The 24,213-nt window shown below is 35.5% G+C and overlaps 1 protein-coding gene across 18 annotated transcripts in view; it reads left to right on the top strand.

Annotated features, from left to right (window-relative positions):
* The window catches only part of LOC105492655 (pre-mRNA processing factor 40 homolog A), an 84,964-nt gene that overhangs the window by 38,850 nt on the left and 21,901 nt on the right, over positions 1-24,213 (top strand). For 5 of the 18 annotated variants that reach the window (XM_071072770.1, XM_011759876.3, XM_011759878.3 and 2 more), the window contains 19 exons: positions 485-605; positions 853-906; positions 2,493-2,517; positions 3,193-3,567; positions 6,229-6,337; positions 6,883-6,947; positions 7,294-7,458; positions 8,525-8,633; positions 9,517-9,667; positions 10,611-10,744; positions 16,639-16,753; positions 16,923-17,014; positions 17,119-17,235; positions 17,749-17,886; positions 18,223-18,318; positions 21,570-21,656; positions 21,757-21,853; positions 21,939-22,000; positions 22,920-23,051. In XM_071072770.1, the coding sequence (XP_070928871.1) occupies positions 485-605; positions 853-906; positions 2,493-2,517; positions 3,193-3,567; positions 6,229-6,337; positions 6,883-6,947; positions 7,294-7,458; positions 8,525-8,633; positions 9,517-9,667; positions 10,611-10,744; positions 16,639-16,753; positions 16,923-17,014; positions 17,119-17,235; positions 17,749-17,886; positions 18,223-18,318; positions 21,570-21,656; positions 21,757-21,853; positions 21,939-22,000; positions 22,920-23,051 (2,244 nt within the window). Of the gene's footprint in view, positions 1-484; positions 606-852; positions 907-2,492; positions 2,518-3,192; positions 3,568-6,228; positions 6,338-6,882; positions 6,948-7,293; positions 7,459-8,524; positions 8,634-9,516; positions 9,668-10,610; positions 10,745-16,638; positions 16,754-16,910; positions 17,015-17,118; positions 17,236-17,748; positions 17,887-18,222; positions 18,319-21,569; positions 21,657-21,756; positions 21,854-21,938; positions 22,001-22,919; positions 23,052-24,213 lie in introns of all 18 variants that reach the window. The other 13 variants (XM_024796267.2, XM_071072767.1, XM_024796266.2 and 10 more) reach the window with 3 other exon arrangements.

Genomic DNA, 24,213 nt, shown 5'->3' with positions numbered 1-24,213 from the left:
TTCATAAACTACGAAACTGAAATCTAAGCATGACTAAACTAGATTTTGGTTTTTTCCAACTTTTATGGTTTTCCAACTAGTATTAGTATTTGAGAAGTCTGTTAAATATGGATGATAATCTTGACCTACAATGGGGTGTGAATGGTAAGAGTAAATAGGATTTGAAATTCATGTAGAACTGGTTTTGAATCTTGTCTTTGCTTTTTAATGAGTATATTACCTTAAACAAGTTACTTTCTGACTTCAAGTAACAGTCCCTAGATATAGAATTATGTTATATATCTTGCAGTGTTACAAAGATTAAATAATGTATTCAAATTACATCACTCTGCGTATTCAATAATTGATAGTTTATATTATTACCATCATCTCACAAGTTTTAGAATTGTATCAATTGGTAATTTCTAGTGAAAACAGCCATGCCATGCAATTGCTCAGTGATGTTAAATATATTATTATTAACAATGAAGTTTTTCCTCTTTAGCAACTCTTATCTAAATGCCCCTGGAAGGAATACAAATCAGATTCTGGAAAGCCTTACTATTATAATTCTCAAACAAAAGAATCTCGCTGGGCCAAACCTAAAGAACTTGAGGATCTTGAAGGTAAAATGGGGAAAAGTAGTTTTTAATGTATGTGTTTTATATGTATATGCCATTCACTTTGAAACAATTCCCCCAGAATAGGATTGTTCAAACAAAGGCCCTTTTTTTTTTTTTTTAAATTAATTAAATGACTAGAACATTTAAAATGGCGTAACAGTTTTTTGGGCTCTTATTTTCTTGTTGCTTTAGATCTCAGTTCTATAGATTTTAAATAGATTTTTATTTGATTTGATTCCACTGAAACTAGGATACCAGAATACCATTGTTGCTGGAAGTCTTATTACAAAATCAAACCTGCATGGTGAGCTGCTTTGATAATTCATTTTCTGTCATACTTAACATTTTTATTAGAGTGTGTCACTAATATTCACTAACCATGATTGGATAAATCTGCAGTGAAAAATCTCTAAGAATTCTTTTCATTAAAGGGTTATATTATAAATGAGCTTGTAGCTTTTAAAGTTGTACTTTGGTTTTTAGAAAAAAGATTGTTTATCATTCAGTTGAACAAGGAGTTCACATACAAAATTTCCAAATCCTACTGAGTGTTGGTGCATACATATAACCTGTGTTTTTACTCATTTTATGGTAATAGATAGTAGAGTACCTTGAATCTATATCCATTTATATTTTGTTAGTATATTGTCAGACTATATATGTAATGCTGGTTTTGTTTAGCATAGTGTTGCAAAATAGCCTTGATATGTTCATTATGGAAGAATTAAGGTAAACCAAGTATCATGCCTCACTTACAAAGGGAAAATTTTTCAACATTTGGAACTAATCAGAATAACCCTTAAAAATCTAGAAATACTTAATACTAAATGTAAAACCTAAAACTTAAAATAGAGATAATCAGTAGGGATTGAAAATCTAGTTTTTATACTCACTTCTAATAGAATCTAGTGTCATAAATTATATAAAATTAGAAGTAGCAGATTGTAGGAGAATGGGGCTAATAAAGTAGATAGTGATGTGGAATGACATCTGGCAGGAAAATAGAATAAAAATTTCTTAAAAGACTCTGTCATATTAAGCCCCTTTACCTTTTCCTTGTGCCACCTCATTAGTTAGATCATCACTGTATCAGAAAAATGTTAATTTACATTAGTAATGATAACTTTTTAAGTACCTTTTTTCAGCCATCCTAAACAGATTTTCAGAAATATGTTTCTTTAAAGGGTGAAAAGTTTTAAAAATATTTTTGTAAAGAGTTAGGCTTGTGTTATTACTTAATGTGGAGAACCTCATTCCCTTCATAATGTCAAATAGAAGATATTTTTGTTACATCCACTGGAAAATGTACTGGAATGAAAACTGAAATTGTGCAGATCTTTAAAGCTCAGTTTAAGTTACCTATACTAGCATTGGCTAATAATAATATGTAGATAGGTAGATTCCCAGTTGATCATTTACAAAGTATCAAGCTCATTTCTGATATAACCCTACTACAAATAGTTGGTGTGCATAACTATCTATCTACTTGTCAATGCTAGTATATATGTGCTGGAATTTTATAATAAATTTGATCCCATTTTGAATTTAGTATCTTAAAAATAAATCAAACAAGTCTCATCCCTGGAGAAAATACTGTTTTCTTCCAGAATTATGCAGATACTTTCATAAAGTTGTTATAGCAGCCTCTGGGAAAGCAGCAGCATGGAATAAGCTTTCCTAGTAATTACTCTTATTTAAATTTGTTTTATTCTTTATTTGCTATACTAGACTTTTAGAGCAAGAATTTGTTCTGTAAAAGTGATTTTTTATTTTTTAGGATGGAAAATGAAATCCTTTTGTATGATACTTTTAAAGTTTAAATCTTTTAAAGTTTGTTTTCAGTGATTATATTTTAAAACTAGTAGATGACTTTTTTTCTCTCTTTAATAGCAATGATCAAAGCTGAAGAAAGCAGGTAAGCAATTTTGGACATCAATTTTTATTGACGAATTTGGTCTCTCCTATAATATCCTTGTGTTTGCTCAATTTTCTTTGTAATACAAGTAATGATTTAACATGTTAGGCTTGATATTTTGATGTCCTTGTAGCATTTTGTTGAGGAAAAATTAGGGAGGGGGGATATTTACTCAATTTGATGCTTTGCTATACAGTGATTATTAGAATTTGTACTGTATGCCTTACAAATTAAGAAGACTGTGTTACAGAATAGTCCAAAATTCAGTTTGAGTTGATGAGGGAATGGACGAAATATATCTGTGTATCTCTTCCTTTACACAGGGTTTCCTCTAAATGGGTGAATTGGAGAAAATTCAAAGTTCTTAGAGAACTTTTTAATATGGGTCATATTTCATGGTGTAATACAATCTGATAGATTGGGTATTTTATAAATGTGAATGCTTACTGAACTTTTGAGTGCCTGTAATACGTTACCATGAGTGTTAATGGAATTAAAGTAGTACAGTTATATTCTGTGGTTTTAAAATCTTTTTTAATGGGTTTGGCATTTCTTGCTGTTTTTTCCTTCAATTATTTCTTATTATTTGATTTTATGACAATTTTAAAGCTAGCTTTATTTAGCTTTCTGATTACAATAATGAAATGACCAGTGTTCTCTTTTTTTAATGTATAGTAAGCAAGAAGAGTGCACCACAACATCAACAGCCCCAGTCCCTACAACAGAAATTCCGACCACAATGAGCACCATGGCTGCTGCAGAAGCAGCAGCTGCTGTTGTTGCAGCTGCAGCAGCAGCAGCAGCTGCAGCAGCTGCAGCCAATGCTAATGCTTCCACTTCTACTTCTAATACTGTCAGTGGAACTGTTCCAGTTGTTCCTGAGCCTGAAGTTACTTCCATTGTTGCTACTGTTGTAGATAATGAGAATACAGTAACTATTTCAACTGAGGAACAAGCACAGCTTACTAGTACCCCTGCTATTCAGGATCAAAGTGTGGAAGTATCCAGTAATACTGGAGAAGAAACATCTAAGCAAGAAACTGTAGCTGAGTAAGTTTAGTAACTTGTCTTCTAAAAATCAGTACCAGATTTCATTAATAAAAGTAGTTGCCAGTTTAGTGGCCATAAATTGTTTAAATAAATTTTTTTGAGAATCGTAATATCAAGCCGTTAAGATAGTTGATCAGTTTTCAGGCTGAATTTTGGAGGGTTATGCCAGCAAACTTGAAATTTTTAGTTCGCTGAAATTTTAACAAGTAGAGCCAAGGCTGGGGAGTTGGGGCACAAATCTGAAAGATTGCCAAAAACCTTAGTAAGCAAGATACATCATATCTTGATGCAATATTTTACATGAGAGCAGTGCAGAAATTCATGATTAACAGACTCAATATTTTCAGTTAAGGTAGGTGTACTGTTTCTTCTTTGGTTATCAGCCTCCTATAAATCAGTTTTAAAAATACAGCTTTGTAGAAAAAGGAATTATGGGGGGGGGGGAAAGCAGTTTATGGCTAGGTATGGTGGCTCACACCTGTAATCCCAGCACTTTGGGAGGACCAGGCAGGAGGATCATTTGAGGCCAAGAGTTTAATGTCAACTTGGGCAACATAGCAAGACCCTCTCTCTACAAAAAATTTAAAAATCAGCCAGCACTTTTAACCTCAACTACTGGGGAGGCTGAGGCAGGAGGGTCACTGAGCCTAGGAGTTCAAGGCTGCAGTGAGCTATGATTATACCGCCGCACTCCAGCCTGGGTGAGAGAGCAAGGCCACCCTTTTTTTTTTCTTTTTTTTGACACAGGGTCTCCCTCTGTCATCCAGGCTGGAATGCAGTGGCGTGATCAGGGCTCACTGCATCCTCGACCTCCTGGGCTCAAGCGATTCTGCCACCTCAGTCTCCTCCTGAGTAGCTGGGACTGCAGGCACATGCACCATGCCTAGCTCATTGGCCTGCCTCAGCCTCCCAAAATGCTGGGATTTTTCTACCTGGCCAAGGAAAAAAGGCAATTTACAGAGAAAGAAAGTTGTCTAGGAAGTATATGAAAAGCCATTCAGCCATAATAATAAAGAAATACAAGTTAAAATAATATTGTGATTATTTTTCTAAGTGAAAATCAAGTAGAGAAACATTTAAAAGATAACACCAGATATAAGAAAACTCTCATTTCACTCTTAGACTAAAGTAATACAACTTTTTAATAAAACAAAGCTGTATCTGTCAAGAGTTCACAGTTTGTGTGTACTTGCATAACCTGTAGTCTAGTACAGTTTATATGGCTGTGCTTTATAGAGCTTTAGAAAGTGAGATCAAGCTAAATTTCTTGACTTTAAGGGTGCCCTCATGTTTTTTTTAAAAAAATAGTTAACCGTAAGCTCATTATCCAAACATGATTATCCATCTTAATATTTAAGCGTGTTGCCTTCATCCATCCATCCCTTATTTTAAGTGTTCTTTTGTTGTTCGTATGTTAGTTTCCCAAAGTCAAAATAGATTGATAACCTTTTCTGATGCTTAAAACGTTTTAAAAGAAATCCGTATGGCGTATTTGAAGGCATGAAAATGAAATTAACATTTTCTCTACATTTAAGATACATGAATATATATCTAATATATCAGAGACATCTTCCACATTGATAGAAATGTGTACCCATCATGTCTAGTGATGGGTTACTATCATTTGATTGTGCATGAATGGAAGTGCTCCCCTATCCGTAGATACTTAGGCTTTTTGGAATAATTTTATTTTGCATCTTGTCGTACTGAAACGTTTCATCAATAATGTTTTCCATAAGTTTAACATTAAATAGTTGTTCCCTGCTTTTTTCATTCCGACATTTCCTTGCTATAGTGCCTGAGTCATTATAATATGCTTTTGATTTTAATTACTATAATAGAGATCATTTTTTGTCAGTATCTACTACAGTGTCTCTTTGCGTCAGCATTCTACTTAAAGTATTTTTTTTTCATCCCCTGACCCCCACCCCATACATTCCCTTATTATGTAGAAAGAAATGTAAGGCTTATACAATTTTTTCTTGTCAGGAAGACCCCCAATTATTAAACAAGTTAGTGATTCTGGGTAGTATTAATTTTTGTTTGACATCAGTATTCAGCACACTTTTTCATGAAATATCAGATTGGAAATATTTTTGGGTTATTTGTGTCATATAGTCTTTATATAGTGACTCAAATCAGCTGTGGTAGCACAGTCAGCGATAAACAATCTGTAAACAAATGAACATGGGCATTTTCAAGTAAAACTAGAATTACAAAAATTAATAGGCTGAATTTGACTAGTGGGTTGTAGTTTGTCAATCCTGATTTAGATTGATCCTTACATCTTATTAATCTTCACCCTTGCCCAAATCCTTAGAGTTATTGCAGCACTAATGTGGAACCAGTGAATGAGTTTAATAAGCCATTTAAAACTTATTAACCTGTGGGCCAGAGGAGCTAGTGTCTTAAGTCAGTTAAACGTTTATTTTGTCATTTGTCCAGGGTCTTAAAAACTGATTTAATAACTGAAGTTTTATGAAACTATTATCTTTATTTCTTTGTCTTCAGATAAGTGTTTTTTTTAGAGTTCATATAGCTTTTATCCTAAATGTCAAATTTTAATTCAACATCAAACATTTAAACAGTTTAGGCATTATTTTTCTAAATGAAACAAAAATTTATTTAATTCATAAATACCACATTTGAATTTCTCTCTAGTTTTACTCCCAAAAAGGAAGAGGAGGAGAGCCAACCAGCAAAGAAAACATACACTTGGAATACAAAGGAGGAGGCAAAGCAAGCTTTTAAAGAATTATTGAAAGAAAAGGTATTAATATTGCAGATTTTTATTGTTTAACTTTTTGACATCACGTATATATTACAGATTTTTATGTGATGCATAATATTTACCCAATAAATGATGTTACTTTTTAAACTTTGATGGTATTGATAATACCAGTCTCATGAACTGTTGAACTGAAAAGCAACTAAATGTGTCTTGTTTTTTTTTTTGAAGAACACTTGTGAAACTGACTTTCAACACAAAAACTATTGTGTACAAGGTATTACACAAGCACATTTCTACCCAATATTTAATGTAAGGGGTTTTAAAATTCATAATAATTATCTTTTATCAGTAGTCTAAGAAAAAAGCATTTATGCTCTATTTAAATTTCAGTTAAAGTTTTCATTTTAGTTCATAGGTGTATTACACAGATTTGCCTTCAATAAAAAACTATTTTTTAAAAACTTGTTCAAACTCCTGCAAATGGAAATGCTTGATATTTGCAGTGAGTATTATACTTGGTTCCTGTTATGTGACTTAAACTCTTCTTGTGTGAAATTTTAATTTTTCATTTAAATGATTTTCAGCGGGTACCATCAAATGCTTCATGGGAGCAAGCCATGAAAATGATTATTAATGATCCACGATACAGGTAATACTTCAGCTTTTTTTTACTTTTCAGTTTGAGCATAGCAAGCCTAACACATTTAAAGTTGTATAGAAAGAGAAAACATTTAACTCTGTTGACATCTGTTTAGGATACCAAGTATAGAGTTGTTTTATGTCTAATAACCAAAAAGTCAGTCAAACAATTTACCCTGCTACATATAAAATAATAATTATTTTAAAAGTAGAAATTACTTTCTCCAATCATTTCTTGTCTTTAATAAATTTTTGAAATTTTTAAAATTTATATATGTAAACAATTTTTTTTTTTCAAATCACTAATATTTGATTCTTTTGCCTGTGTCTACTCTTATATGGTATTTTTATATTAGTGCTTTGGCAAAGTTAAGTGAAAAAAAGCAAGCCTTTAATGCCTATAAAGTCCAGACAGAAAAAGAAGAAAAAGAAGAAGCAAGATCAAAGTACAAAGAGGCTAAGGAATCCTTTCAGCGTTTTCTTGAAAATCATGAGAAAATGACTTCTACAACCAGATACAAGTAAGATGTTGAATGTTGCATGGCCTATATTTACTACATTGTTGTTTGTGTCGTACTTTTTTGCCATGTGCAGTAGCTGATCCAGAGCTCATTAAATAAAACTAGATAATTATGAATGTGGAAGCTTCATGAGGTACCAAATAAATCTGTAGTTAAATGTAGAATTTAACTTGTAGACTTACTAAGTTTTTTAGAGACTGGAAGAAGGGGAGAAAGATTGAATTCAATAATCAAGTTGGAGGCTAGACGTGGTGGCTCACACCTATAATCCCTACTATTTGTGAGGCCAAGGCAAGCAGATGGCTTGAGCCCAGGAGTTCAAGACCAGCCTTGGCAACATGGTAAAACCTTGTTTATAGGGGAAAAAAAGAAAAATACAAAAATTAGCCAAGCATGGTGGCACATGCCTGTAGTCCCAGCTCCTTGGGAGGCTGAGGTAGAAAAATCACTTGAGCCTGGGAAGGCTACAGTGAGCCATAATTGCACCACTGCACTCCAGGGTGACAGCGAGACCCTGTCTCAAACAACAAACAAACAAAAAACAGAAAAGAAAAATCAAATTTGATTGCCTTTTACTTAAAAACATTGACATTATTGATCTTTGTGGAGTAAAAAGAGGCAGTTTTCATTACGTAGGCATAGCATTTTGGATAATTGTTTTATATAGCATTCTTCATTTTAGATTGCTTATGTAAAATTGTGGATAATTTAATGTTAAAAGTTTTTCGATATGTTATTAAGCCTATTTTCTGTATGTACTTCTTTGTTTTCCTCAGTATTCCAGAGAAGTCTGTAATTTAGTTCTGTCAGCAGTTTGGTAGTCTTGTGTGGCTGCCACTAGATACAGAGGTAGTCTAGACTATAAGCAGTGCCTAATGTGAATTATCCCCTCTATCTCTAACGAGAGAGGGAGGCATGTGCTATTTTTTTTTTCATAATTATCCAGGAGTTTGCCTTTAATATTTTTATGAACTTCGAATAGAAAGTATTCATTTTGTAGTTTTAAATTTAGTTTAAAAATTGGTTAAGATTAATTTTTATTGTATAATATAATTTTTTAACATAGAAAAGCAGAGCAAATGTTTGGAGAGATGGAAGTTTGGAATGCAATATCAGAACGTGATCGTCTTGAAATCTACGAAGATGTTTTGTTCTTTCTTTCAAAAAAAGAAAAGGTATTCTTAGTTACTGGTATTTATAGATAACACAAGATGTTTCCTCATTCTCAGGAAGATTGGTTTTAAAATGTGTATGTTTTTGTGGCTTAGTTTATCCAGTTTATGTGGTATAGCAGATTTATTTATTGGAAGTAACATTTAAAGATGGAATGTGTAACTTCTATAATAAGCTTCTTTATCATTCATGTAGCGTATTAAGTACTGATGTAGACTCAGTGGGTAATTCAGCTATTTGTATTGTCATTAATTGGCTATCTTAAACACTCTGAAAAAGAAGGTACCTTTTTTGCTCATTAGGTTTAAAAATGCTGGGTTTTTTTGCTTATAACAAACATATGATTGGTACAAGAATGACAGCAGTGTGCAGTTGTTTCTACAAAACTTATAACATTTTAAAATGCCTATTTCACTCCTGTCTCTTTTTCATTGTGCACTATTATATTTTATGCTTTCTAGTTTTCAAGGAACACATAGATGCAAGTATTATCAAATTTAAACATAGCTGAAGGTCATTGAAGACTTTAGCATTTACCTGCAATGTGACTTGTCCATGGTAACCTTAGTTTTTGTCTGTAATGCTTAGTGGTAGAAAGGTTTATGTAGTGGGGAATGTATGGGGGAAAAGCTGAAAACATGGTTTCCAGATTCTAGCTTTTAGAAGGAGGTGGAAAATGTGAAGCTAAGTACCAAAGCCAACTGCTTAGGCAAGAGCAAGCAAAGTCAGCAGTGTGGCCATTTCAAGTAAATGAAATTTACTTGAAATTTGATTTAACCTTTGAAATTTGGTCATCCATTAGAATATAAAGCCTTCACTAATTGCAATTTAAGTATGTTAATTTCTTGGAACTTTGAAACATATATATTCATACTTCTGCTATAGGAACAAGCAAAGCAGTTGCGAAAGAGAAATTGGGAAGCCTTAAAAAACATACTTGACAACATGGCTAATGTAACATACTCTACCACTTGGTCTGAAGCCCAGCAGTATCTGATGGATAATCCAACTTTTGCAGAAGATGAGGAGTTACAAAGTAAGAATAATGGCTAAGAGAAATAGTTTTAAATAGTGTCCTCCAGCAGCGAAGAATTATTTTCACTTTTTATATGAGATAACTAACTGAATTTTATGCAGTTGTTGGTTCATTTCTGAAAAAGTGTTTTATTTATTTCCAAATAGGATATTTCTTTCTGATTGAGTTTGTGATTCATGACAAAATGTTTTTTCAAATTTAAAGTAGCTTTATCAGGTAATACTTGAAATATTTAAATTATAGGTCAAATTTGAAATCATGCTTAGCCATTTGTATGTAACTTGGTAAGAACTAAATGAATTACCGCATTTTACTCGTGTTTTTTTGAGGTAATAACATTACAGATTTGTAAAAAGAAGAAAATGTATTAGAATTATCTTACATTAGGCTTCCCTAAGTATTCTTTCTGAGTTAACCAATTGCTTTTTAAATTATAGCTTTCTCAGCTACCCCTCTAAAAGTCATGCTTCAGTAGATTTTTTTTTATAGGGTGCACAGTTCTATACTAAGCTCTTGGAATAATTATGATATTGCAAACAGATTTTATCATAACACTTTTATTTTCATTAGTTTTGCCATATGCACGTCCTTTGTTTTATCCTATGACATGTTTCAGAGTGCCTTTTATTGAGTTCTTTGTGAAATTTTCCTTAAAACTTTCCTATGCAGATGATTACAAATCATATTGAGTTTAAATACAAGTCCGTTTGTTTGTTTAGAGACGGGGTCTTGCTGTGTTGCCCAGGCTAGTCTTGAACTCCTGGGCTCAAGCAATCCTCCCACCTCAGCCTTCCAAAGTGTTGAGATTACAGGCATGAGCCACCTCACCCTAGCCTAGCTAAAAGTATTTTTGACAGGTGATTTTGAAATTTTGGGGGATCTAATGCAAATAAACTACTTGTTGACATTTGACACTTTAAATTTTAACTGGCAAATACTTTAGATATGGACAAAGAAGATGCATTAATTTGCTTTGAAGAACACATTCGGGCTTTAGAAAAGGAGGAAGAAGAAGAAAAACAGAAGAGTTTGCTAAGAGAAAGGAGACGACAGCGAAAAAATAGGGAATCTTTCCAGGTAAAAGAAAAAGCTCTTTTCTAGCTTAGTTTTATATTATACTTACAGAACTTGAACAGTAATATAAAGAATTTTGAGACAACTGTTCCCAGATCATAGACTTAGGCTTTGTGAGGACTCATACACATTTAACTCTTTAAGTTCTACAGATGAACATTGATAAATGAGGTTTCGGTTGGGGAAAACAACAGGAGAGATGACTGGAAACAAGATATGTGTGGTGAGTCAGTAGTAGATGATACTTAGTTTCTAGAGGACAAAGGGACTGCTAGGGTATAGTTTGGGGATGGGCCATAATTTCTTAAACACTAAAAAAAGGACCTGGGATTGCATGTTTTTCAGCTAGTAGTTTATTTTCATCTTCAAGTATCATTTTTATTTTCAGTGATAGAAAATATCATGGAGCAATGAATTTTTTGCATTTCATATCTCACCCATTTCAATAATAATTGTAATAGCTAATGTTCTTTGATTGCTTACTGTCAATACAATTTATGTTTACAATCTCAATTTTTATGACAGTCTTATCTTATAAGGGTACTTACTGTTTTTGTTACATAAGTTTATATAACTAAGGAAATGAAGAGGTGAAGTGACTTGCCCAAGTTCAACAGTTGCTGAATAGTGAAGCCAGAATTTGAATCCATGCAGTTTTGATTACAGGATCTCTTCCATTAACCATTGTATTAGGGTGAATGCTAGGTTACAATGGCTTAAATTTTAAGTTTTTTTCTTGAAATAACAGTCTTTTTGGTCTAGGGCAGGGCATATTGCCATCCCCTAAGGCAGAGGTTCTCAAAATTCAGTGTGTATTAGAATGACGTAGAGGACTTTTTAAAAATTTCTTCTGGCTGGGCGCAGTGGCTCATGCCCATAATCCCAGCACTTTGGGAGGCTGAGGCTGGCAATTGCTTGAGTCCAGAAGTTCAAGACCAGCCTGGGCAACATGATGAAACCCGCTCCCTACTAAAAATACAAAAATAATAATAATAATTAGCTGGGTGTGGTGGTGCACGCCTGTAGCCCCAGCTACTCAGGAGGCTGAGATGGGAGAACCTGAGCCCAGGAGGTCAAGACTGCAGTGAGCTGTGATGGCGCCATTGCACTCTAGACTGTGCCAAAGAGCGAGATCCTGTCTCAAAAAAAAAAAAAAAAAAAAATTATTCCCACTATGCCAAAGGTTACTAACCATCTTAAACACCACAGCCAGTAGAATGATTTCAGTCCTTATTCAATGAAAACTTAACATTTACTACTCTTGATGGGTTCCTTTATCTTAGTGACTTCCTAGACTATCATATTCTACAATGGTTAAAAACACAAATTGTTTGGCCTTACCTGAAGAATTTGAATTAGTAAGTCTGGGTTGTAGTCTGAAAATTTACATTTCTAAATTTCCAGGTGGTATCGATACTGTTGGACCATACTTTGAGAAGCATTGCCCTAGCGTGTTAACCTTCTCTGCAGAGTTAGGGGTATGCTGCCCCCATTTCACATTTTAACTTGGAAAAAGTCGAAAGAACAGTTCTTTTTTAAAGCTAATGATTTAGAAGTTCTGCTCACCTCCTTCATTTGGGTTCAGTTGCTGAGAATTTAGTCACATGGCCACAACTAGCTACACAAAGGAGGCTAGAAAACTTAGCTTTTAGCTAAGCAGCCATGTGCCCAGGAAGAAGGGGAGGACAGATATTTAGGAGGGCTATTATACACTCTTCCACAACCTAAGCTTTAACGTCTCTGGTGAAGGTTTTGCAGTGGTTTAAAATAAGGAGACATATGTGAAAAAATAATAATACAGTGAAAATAAGATGGAAATCTGGGTCATAGAAAACATGAGACTATAACGTAAACAATACTGAAGGTGGAGACTATGAGGCGAAATTTTGATGTAAAGTCTGCACGGTTCCGCAAATAAGCCTAAATGTGGCTTTGAATCAGATTGCTATGTGTCTAGCATAGTTTCTGATTACTACTAATAAAATTGGTGTTAAGTATGTTATATTAATATTCTTTCAGATATTCAGCCTGGTAATTTTCCTGTTCTGCTACTTCAAAAGATTTATTTAAGACTTTAGTGAAATGAATTAAAAGAGAAGATTGGCATTAGACAATAAAATATAATTAATGGAGAGCATCTCAGTACTTATGGTTATGATGATGACTATATTTAGTGTTCATTTGCTAATCAGAAAATTCATCACGTCTATGACGAGGAAACTATGACTTTGTTTTTCTTATGTCTTAAAACTGGTATTTGAAGTCAATGTCGTCTGGAAAGGATTGATCTGAGGCTTTCAAGGAGAACCAGAGGAATGTATAGTGTCTCAGAAGCCAAGAGTTTGGAGTTTTAAGATAAAGCATGATCCCCAGATGCACAGAATCAGTATCACCTGGGAAATTATGAAAATGTATATTCTGAAACCTGGGAAATTATGAAAATACATATTCTGAAACCCCACGTCAGACTTAAAGAATCAGATTCTGGAAATGGGACCTAACAATCTGATTTTTTTAAACAGTTCTTCAAATAAGTCTTTGAGAAACCCCTGAGGTAAAGGAATCCATCTAAAGTAACATGTTAAGAAATTTTTATGGAATGAGGACTGAAAGAATACTGTTAAGAGTGGCATTTAAGGTGTTTAGTGACCATTGGCATGGTAGGGAAAGTTAAAGGTCTGCCAAATAGTCAAAAGGTAACTAGAGGTATAGTTATACCTTTCAGATATTCAGTAAGGTGAAATTGAAATAAGCTTGGGGTTAAGAGAAAGGCTTTTCTTGGGTAAGAGAAAACCAGTTAAGAGGGAAATAATGAAGGAAGAATTGAAAAATAAGGGTGACTCTTATTAAACAAAATCTCGTAAGGTTTGGAATTCAAGCATATATGTGAATACAGTTACACTGAGAGCAGTTTATAAAGGAACAAAAAGAAGGATGAAGATGGAGAAAAATTAATACCGATTAGGATCTAAGACAGTGGTTCTCAACCAGGAAAGCTTTTGTGATTGTCACTATTTGTGGGGAACATGCTACTGGCATCTAGTGTGTAGAGGCAAGAGATGCTGCTAAACATCCTGCAATGTGTACAGGACTCAAACATACCCCGCCCTCAACCAAGAGAAAGAAAGAAAAAAAAGTATTACGTCATCCAAGATGTCATTAGTGCCAAGGGAAGAAGAAACATCAAGCCCAGCCATCTTTGAAGCAACTTGCTTTCCATAATGTAAAAGACAAGGCTTTTTCACCCCTAAAATGGGGCAAGTAAATAGAGAATAAGAACCATACAGTTTTGTCAGAGTGGTTTTCAAACCTGAATTCACATCGGTCATTGAATATTCTAAGTACCTGAATATTAATATTGCTTTAAAAAAATAGTCCTCAGGTGATTCTTTCAGGTTAGGGATCCACTATAGAAATAATTTCAGTGTCACAGTTCTTTGACTTTATCAGACGGATCTCACCAGTCTGGAAGTGTAAGAAACACTAGCAAAACAGGTATGATAGAGTGAGGTAAGTTCTAAGATACTAGAGCATCACTGAAGATGGTTTCCAAACTATTTTAGAGACTCAAGAGGGAGCAAGTGAGGAACCTGGTGAGCACAACAAGGGTGGTTAAGACAAAATTCCATTTATGTTGAAGGGTAAGGGTAGTTGACAAAAGGGTAGATACAGGCAGGGTTTGAGAAAAGAATTTCAGAGTTGCAAGGGAGTATGGACATATTTAGTCTCATCTGAAGAGGAATGAGTGGAGTTGTAAGTGCCTGATGTTGGTTTAGGACAGCTCTATCCAATAAAAATGTGAATGCCACAAATGCGATTTTAATTTATTTATTTTAGTAATTTAACCCAGTGTAACCAAATATTATTTTAACACATAATCAGTATTTTTTAAAATTGCTAATATTTGTGTGTAGGGTCCAGCCCCACAGGGTCGGTGGGTTTTTCTCCCCATGTGTGGAGACAAGAGATTGTAGAAATAAAGACACAAAACAAAGAGATAAAAGGCAGCTGGGCCCAGGGGACCACTACCACCAAGACACGGAGACCAGTAGTGGCCCCAAATGCCAGGCTGCACTGATATTTATTGGATACAAGACAAAGGGGCAGGGTAAGGAGTGTGATCCATCTCCAATGATAGGTAAGGTCACGTGGGTCACGTGTTCACTGGACAGGGGGCCCTTCCCTGCCTGGCAGCCGAGGCAAAGAGAAAGAAAGGAGAGACAGCTTACGCCATTATTTCTGCATATCAGAGACTTTTAGTACTTTCACTAATTTGTTACTGCTATCAAGAAGGCAGAGCCGGGTGTAACAGGATGGACCGTGAAGGTGGACTAGGAGTGTGACCACTGAAGCACAGCATCACAGGGAGACGGTTAGGCCTCCGGATAACTGCGGGTGGACCTGACTGATGTCAGGCCCTCCACAAGAGGTGGAGGAGTAGAGTCTTCTCTAAACTCCCCCGGGGAAAGAGAGACTCCCTTTCCAGGTCTGCTAAGTAGCAGGTGTTTTTCCTTGACACTGACGCTACCGCTAGACCACGGTCCACTTGGCAACGGGCGTCTTCCCAGACGCTGGCGTTACCACTAGACCAAGGAGCCCTCTGGTGGCCTACCCGGGCATAACAGAAGGTTCGCACTCTTGTCTTCTGGTCACCTCTCACTGTGTCACCTCAGCTCCTATCACTGTATGGCCTGATTTTTCCTAGGTTATGATTGTAGAGCGAGGATTATTATTATATTGAAATAAAGGGTAATTGCTACAAACTAATGAATAATGATATATATAATCATATCTGTGATCTATATCTAACTATTCTCATTTTATATATTTTATTATACTGGAACAGCTCATGCCCTCAGTCTCTTGCCTCGGCACCCGGGTGGCTTGCTGCCCACATTTGTGGTACTAAATCTTCAAGATCATTGTATGTTTTATACTTAACAGCACATCACAACTCAGAATAGCTACATTTCACGTACCCAGAAGCTATGTTAGGTCAGTGGCTACCTTATTGAACAGTGCAGGTATAGGAATTGTGGTAACAGAATATAGGGTTACAGTTTCTTTTAGTCACATTTGTTTATAGCAGTGGAAGACAGTTTTTCCTGTTGGGGTGGGGTGGGGGGTTGGTATCATCAGGCATTAGATTATCATGAGGACCACACAACCTAGATTGCTGGCATGCTCAGTTCACAATATGGTTTGCAGTCCTATGAGAATCTGATGCCCCCACTGATCTAACAGGAGGCGGAGCTCGGGCGGTAATGCTTGTTCCACCACTCACTCCCTGCTGTGTGGCTCGGTTCTAGTTCTGTGGCCGGGGGTTGGGATCCGCTGATGTACAGGATTAAACTCCCTAAGGATTGGGTTGGAAGCAGGAAGTGTGGAAATTGAAACTAGATATGGGTTTGAATCCTAGGTCTCCAAACTACTTTGGGAAAATTATACATCCTCCTCTTAAGGCCCCTTGTTTTTTAAAGAATAAATAAAAATACCTAGAACACATCAGGCACTATTTTTAAAGACAGAGTATACGTTTAAGGAAACATGCGTATACATTCTTTAGCCTCATCATTTGAGGTGGATACCCAATATTGTAAGTTAAGTTCTACCTTTTTTTAAAGCTAAAAATTAGGTTCTATCTGAAAGGGTAGGAAATAGAACCTTAGGAGGATAATGCGGTGTTGTAAAAGTTATTTTCTCTAAAGGACAAAATATTTTTCTGCCTAAAGGCAGTTGTTACTTTGCCCAAATAGGAAATAGTCTTTATACCCAAACAGGTTTGGGATAACATTGGTAGAAGAGTTTTAACTATGTCAAAGTTTTTGTGTGTTTTCATGTTAGACTCTTATTTCCATGTACTTAGATGACTTTTCAAATATAATTTTTCTCCCTAGATATTTTTAGATGAATTACATGAACATGGACAACTACATTCTATGTCATCTTGGATGGAATTGTATCCAACTATTAGTTCTGATATTAGATTCACTAATATGCTTGGTCAGCCTGGTAAGATTATTTTCTTTCCTAATTTACCGTTATGGTAGTAGTTGGAATGGGCCAAATGCAAAGGTGATTATGTTGGGGGAAGGGTGCTTTATTTTTGTTTTTTAAACAAAAAAGTAATTGCAGCTCTTTGGTTAGAGCTAGCTTTTGACTTCTTTAGTTTTTTCATTAGGATCAACTGCACTTGATCTTTTCAAGTTTTATGTTGAGGATCTTAAAGCACGTTATCATGATGAGAAGAAGATAATAAAAGACATTCTAAAGGTAAATAACTATTTATTCTTACCTTTTAACCTATAGTATATCTTAAAAGTACTGTATTCCTTTGATTTATGCATTATTGATACTAAGATTTCTTTTTTTTTTAGGATAAAGGGTTTGTAGTTGAAGTAAATACCACTTTTGAAGATTTTGTGGCGATAATCAGTTCAACTAAAAGATCAACTACATTAGATGCTGGAAATATCAAATTGGCTTTCAATAGTGTAAGTTATTTTTTCTCTTGTAAATAACTAATTTAATAGTATAGTTTTTAATTTATTCAGATAAAAGCAGCTAAGTTGCAGCGCATTGGAAACGGAATATGAATAGAATTTTACAGAGTAGTAGCCAGTCTTTCAGGTAAGGTAAAAGAAAAAATTTTATTTAGACGATGGATTGACATTAAACTTCCTTTGCTCAAATTAACTGTTATTATTATACATAATATGGCCGTTATAAACCAGGCCTTGGGCCACACATGAAATACACCGACACTAACAACAGCTGATGAGCTAAAAACAAAAGACAAAACATTTGCAAAAACCTTATAATGTTTTAAGAAAGTTTACAAATTTGTGCTGGGCCACATTCAAAGCTTTCCTGGGCCACATGTGGCCCATGGGCCACAGGTTGGACAAGCTTATTTTAAACAATGTGTGATTCCTAAATTAACAATAAATTATTTTAGCTAATAGTTATGATACTATTATAACTGATTAAGTATGATTTTCTAATAGTTACTAGAAAAGGCAGAAGCCCGTGAACGCGAAAGAGAAAAAGAAGAGGCTCGGAAGATGAAACGAAAAGAGTCTGCATTTAAGAGTATGTTAAAACAAGCTGCTCCCCCGATAGAATTGGATGCTGTCTGGGAAGATGTATGTATACTTGTTAATTTTTTCTAATGGAATTATTTTCTTTACAGTTGAGAAAGAAATTTAAAATATTTTTATTTTTCATTTTATAGCCACAAAAGCTAAATTTATTTGTAGAATATATTAAATATATTTAGAATATAATAAAAGCATTAAATCAGCTGTGAGTCTGTGTTTAGGAATATTTGTAAAGAATGGTTTGGACTTTTGAAGGGAGGAAATAATGGACTTTAAAGGGACTGGTTCATCACAGTTTTTACTTGCTGTTATGATTTATTTTAGATGTATTGGTGTACTTTCTTGGTATTCATATATTTATTTTATATCTGAATTTTTCAGATCCGTGAGAGATTTGTAAAAGAGCCAGCATTTGAGGACATAACTCTAGAATCTGAAAGAAAACGAATATTTAAAGATTTTATGCATGTGCTTGAGGTAATTTTAGAATTCTCATATATAAAATATATAAAAATGTAAACAAATTGAAGAACTTAGAATGATGAAAGTATTTTACTTAATGTTCACTGCTTTCATACAAATGTACTTACCTGGGACAGTTAGAGAATGGTATTTTTCCTATAAAAACTGCTTTTAAGTGAGAGAAATTATAAGTTTCCATAGGAATATAAAGATTTGTATGTGAAAACTGTTTTGTATTTTTAGAAAGTTTTAGAAATTGAGCAGTTTGGCAGCCACATGGATTGACTAGTAAACTTAAAACTGAAAAATTTTTCTTGTAAAGCAGATAGAAAACAGCTTTTAGGCACATTTGAGGTATTATACCACATTAGCTGTGTAGAAAACCCAGAGAGTTTCTGGAATAAATGGTAAGATTTTGTTGAAATAAGCAATGAAACATTAACATCTCAGGTCACTTTAATAAGGTTCACTGGGCACGGTGGCTCACGCGTGTAATCCCAGCACTTTGGGAGGCTGAGGTGCATGCTGATCACCAGAGGTCAGGAGTTTGAGACCAGCTGGGCAACATGGCAAAACCCTGTCTCTACTAAAAATACAAAGAAATTAGCAGGGAGTGATGGCGCCCAGCCACTCAGGAGGCTGAGGCAAGAGAATTGCTTGAACCCAGGAGGTGGAAGTTGTAGTGAGCCAAGATCATGCCACTGTACTCCAGCCTGGGCAACAGAGTGGGACTCCTTCTCAAAAAAAAAAAAAAGTTAAGAGTATTTTGATGACAGTTTCAGGTAGGCCCTTGTAAGTATGCTGAATTGACCAATAATTATTGAATAATAGTGGGCCAGTGTTCTGATTGCTTTATGTATATTATAAGCCTATGAAGTTAATAGGTGAACAAACTGAGGCAAAGAGAAGTAAAGTGAGTTACAGGGTTGGAAGCCAGGCATGTTGACCTTGGTCAGTGCTTTTAACAAGTATGCCATACTGTCAGTTTTAGAGTAACTAATACTTCATAAGCTAAAAACTAGTATGTGTTTAATATTATAGTGTTGCATTGTAAATGGGCATAGCAGGACACTAAATTGACTGTTTCCTATTCCTTGATTTCCTATTTCTTGATTTATTGTTCTTGATTAATATAATGTTAACCACCGTTTTTGTGTAACATATATTCACATAGGCCCTATATTGTTTCACAGCTGCCTCTAGATGTGGTCCTGTTGGCCTTTTTTTTAATTCTTTTTTTTTTTTTTTTTAAAGCAGAGTCTCTCTCTCTATTTTTTTTTTTTAAAGCAGAGTCTCTCTCTGTCATCCACTCCTAGGCCAGAGTGCAGCAGTGCAGTTATGGCTCACTGCAACCTTGAACTGTTGGGTTCAAATGATCCTCCTGAGTAGCTGGAACTGCAGTCACGTGCCATCACGCTTGGCTTTTTGTGGGGTTTTTTTGGTTTTTGTTTTTATAAAGATGGGATCTTGCTATGTTGGGCAGGCTGGCCTCAAGCAAGTCTCCTGCCTTGACCTTCTGAAGTGCTGTGATTATAGGCATGAGCAACCATGCTGGGCCTCTAGATCTTTTCTGTGCCAAATGTAGTGCAGACCAGAAGCATCTACATTACCTAGAAGCTTCTTAGGAATGCAGAACCTTAGGCCCCATGGGGCAGAAATCCTGCATCTGACTCTGCATTTTAACCAGATTCCCAAGCATTAAAATATACATTTAATTTTGAGAAGCTTTGCTCTAGATAGTGTCTTACCTATTTTCCCCCAGTTCAAGAATCTCCAGATTCTTTTGTGATCTGTACTGGGGATAAAGTAGTTAGGTGGTAAATGGAGTAAAAATGGTACCATAGGGAAGGGCTGAACACATTTAGATTTTGGGGCCTTAATAATCTGAGGCTTGAGGTATTAAAGGTAGGTTAGCATTCAGTGAGATCAAAAGGAGAATAGTCCATTCTGAGATCCAGATTTTCCATTTCCACATCTGTAACTGAGGTAGAATTTATTCTCAAAGCCATAGAAATGTTTAGGGGCAAAGAGCTTGTACTCTAGCACCCCCCATCACTGCTAACCTAATAATTGTTTTAATGAGTAGAAATCCACAAAGACAACATATGGATGTCTAAGGATGTCTTGTTTGAGGAGGAAGGAAATGGCTCCTTGGGGGAAATGAAAAAGGGGTAATAGATTTTGGATTTATTCTGACATCAACTTTATATATCTCAATTCAAGGATGGCTCTCAGGTTGTTTTTTATCTTAGTGCTTGGCCTAAGTTGCTGATCAAAGCCAAATTGATCACAAAAACCATGCCTGAATGTCATTGTATTTCACTGTCATTAAAAGCAGACTGCATATTACACTTTTCTTCTAAACCACACCATTCTCATTCTTCTAAAAAAAACTACTTTTTCAGGCCAGGTGCGGTGGCTCACGCCTGTAATCCCAGCATTTTGGGAGGCTGAGGCAGGCGGATCACGAGGTCAGGAGATCAAGACCATCCTGGCTAACACGGTGAAACCCCGTCTCTACTAAAAATACAAAAAAGTAGCCGGGCATGGTGGCAGGCACCTGTAGTCCCAGCTACTTGGGAGGCTGAGGCAGGAGAATGGCGTGAATCCGGGAGGCGGAGCTTGCAGTGAGCCGAGAGCGTGCCACTGCACTCCAGCCTGGGCAACAGAGTGAGACTCTGTCTTAAAAATAAATAAATAAATAAATAACTTTTCCAGCTGGGTGCAGTGGCTCATTGCTGTAATCCCAGCCCAGCACTTTGAGAGGCCGAGGTGCATGGATCACCTGAGGTCAGGAGTTCAAGACCAGCCTGGCCAACATGGTGAAACCCTGTCTCTACCAAAAATAGAAAAAATTAGCCAGGCGTGGTGGTGCGCGCCTGTAGTCCCAGCTACTTGGGAGGCTGAGGCAGGAGAATTGCTTGAACCTGGGAAGCAGAGGTTGCATTGAGCCAAAATCGCACCACTGCACTCCAGCCTGGGTGATAGAGCGAGACTTTGTCTCAAAACAAAAATAAAAGAAACCTACTTTTTCTACTAATGGTTTTTAACATTGTTTTGTTTAGATGTCTAAATGAGTGGGTATAGGATGAGCAAGAAAGAACAGAAAAAAAATTTAAGTGACAATTCTTTGCAGTTTCAAGGAATTACATTTCTATATATTGTGGAGTTTTACTCTAAGAACTTACTTCCGTGGCTTTTTAAAGATTCTTTGCAGTCTGTCTACAGTAAGTGTAAATTCTTGAAATTTTTTTTTGTCCCCGTAGCATGAATGTCAGCATCATCATTCAAAGAACAAGAAACATTCTAAGAAATCTAAAAAACATCATAGGAAACGTTCCCGCTCTCGATCGGTAAAGGAATTTATTGTACCAAGAGTGTATTAAAGTTATGGCACCATGAGTGTATTAAAATGTTAGCATTATTATGAATGAAATTATTTGTGTTTTTTAGGGGTCAGATTCAGATGATGATGATAGCCATTCAAAGAAAAAAAGACAACGATCAGAGTCTCGTTCTGCTTCAGAACATTCTTCTAGTGCAGAGTCTGGTGAGCATTTCTGTTTATTTGATTAAATCATTTATACTGATATACTCAAATTCTGACACTTTTGTTTTCCTTTTATGCTGCTCAGAGAGAAGTTACAAAAAGTCAAAAAAGCATAAGAAGAAAAGTAAGAAGAGGAGACATAAATCTGTAAGCAAGCTTCTAATTTTTACATTTCACCTAGGCGTTTGCCCTTAACTTCCTCAGAGATCATAGAACCTTTTTCTATCTAATTCTCTGCAGCCCAGGACAGTTCAGGTGGGCACATTGTTGTTGCTCTTAACCTTGATCTTCCATTAAAATCATTTGGTGAGCTTTGAAAAAATACACACACCAGTGTTAGGATCCCCATCCCGGTCTTTAAAATTAATCTTCTAGAAAAGAGACTCTTGTGCGTGCATGTGTCTCTGTGTATGTATGTATATTTGTGTGTATATGTAGACTGAAGCTGTTGTTGAGAACCACAAGTTTAAAACAACCACTCCTCTACGCTTGTAGGTCTTAATCTTAGGTGTACATTAGGATCCACCTAAGGAGCTTTTTCAAAATGTGAAGGCGTGGGTATCACCACAAACCTGTTGAGTTACATTTTTTTTTATTTGAATTTGTGTGTATCTAATGAAGAGCCATTCATTTAAGCACTGACATTAAATTTTAAATAATTCCTACTCAGCAATTTCAAGAAAATTTTATTAATACAGCTGTCTGCCTTATGTGTTAAAGCTAACAGCAATATCCTAGGTACATGTATAAACCAGTATTATACTGAGTTGGTGAAAAATGTAATATGTCTCTGTATTTACATAATAGATATTACACATCTGATGTGGTAGTAAGTCTCATGGGTGGTATTTTATCCTGTTAGAATATTATCCTTCCCAAGGGAAGGCTGTCCCCCATGGATCTTGGGTAAATTTTACTTAATCCTTGAGGTTAACAATTCACATTCGCTCTAAGAACACATAGTCTGTTATACGTAGATGTTCTTAAGTATTACTTATATAAGAATTACCTATATAAGAATGGTATCTTCATCAAAATGCTAACCTGTTATTTTCTATTCATTCAGGACTCTCCAGAATCTGATGCTGAGCGAGAGAAGGATAAAAAAGAAAAAGATCGGGAAAGTGAAAAAGACAGAACTAGACAAAGATCAGAATCAAAACACAAATCGCCTAAGAAGAAGACTGGAAAGGATTCTGTAAGTATTTAGAATTGTTTCCTTACCTGTATTTTCAAAATGCAAAAATGGATTATTTGGTTAAACCATGGTGGTGTTGAAAGAATAGACTTTTCCAAGTGTGCTACAATTGAAGAAAACAGTGAAAATTCAGTTAACTACATTTCACACAATGTGATAGTTTTTGGTCATGAATGATCCTAGATTTGATTCTCCTAAATTTGACATTTTTAAAATATAGCATTTCATAACTGTAGCCTTAACTCACTAAGAAAGGATATGGTCACTAAGAAGTGCCACTGGACATGTTTTACCTAATTCTTAAATTTTTTTTTAAGTGAGAGACTAAATCTGGGATTCTACAGATGTCCGCAGTTGTCACTGTCATTAAATCCTTTGTTTCAAAAAGTAGCAATTCAGTAACTTAGAAATACTGATTTGGGTTGGAGAAAGGGCAAAAAAATAGGAGAGGAGAATATAAGCCAAAGTTAATTATTTCAATAACAGATTACATAATTAGTTGTTTTCAAAAATATGTATATATGAATGACAGAGCCTAATAATGCAAATACTGTGGGTTTAGCAAGGGCAAATGCCTATGAATCATCACTGGAGAGCATAAACTATGTAGATAAAACCCTATTAGGGATCTCTGGATATTCTGATTCGTTGGTATAGGGTGGGTTTTTTTTAGAGCTGAAACAGGTGAGTCTGAGTCACATCGTAAGTGAAGAGTGAATGCTTCCTTTGTACTTTTTAGCAGCTTATGGTGGGTTAAATGAAATCCCTGGAGTGAAAGAGGACAATATGTGAACTATCCACTTTTCAAAGGTTGTGTCTCACATATAGTGCAGTATTGTTTTTGTTTGTTCAGCCTAAATCTTGTCCTGTTCATAAGTCTTGTGTATTTATTTGGCACAGGAATTCATATGCTTAAAGCATACTACTTCTGTTTCTGTGATAATACTTCTGGAACCAGGGGGAAGCTACAAAATTAGCAAGGAATAGGCCGGGCGCGGTGGCTCATGCCTGTAATCCTAGCACTTTGGGAGGCCGAGGTGGGCAGATCACGAGGTCAGGAGTTGAGACCAGCCTGGCCAACATGGTGAAACCCTGTCTCTACTAAAAATACAAAAATTAGCTGGGCGTGGTGGCGGACGCTTGTAATCCCAGCTACTCGGGA

The sequence above is a fragment of the Macaca nemestrina genome, chromosome 11, assembly GCF_043159975.1.
Source record: "Macaca nemestrina isolate mMacNem1 chromosome 11, mMacNem.hap1, whole genome shotgun sequence".
Classification (NCBI taxonomy): Eukaryota; Metazoa; Chordata; class Mammalia; order Primates; family Cercopithecidae; genus Macaca; species Macaca nemestrina.
Note: the sequence above shows the minus strand (reverse complement) of the source record. Positions and strands in the feature narration are given on the sequence as shown.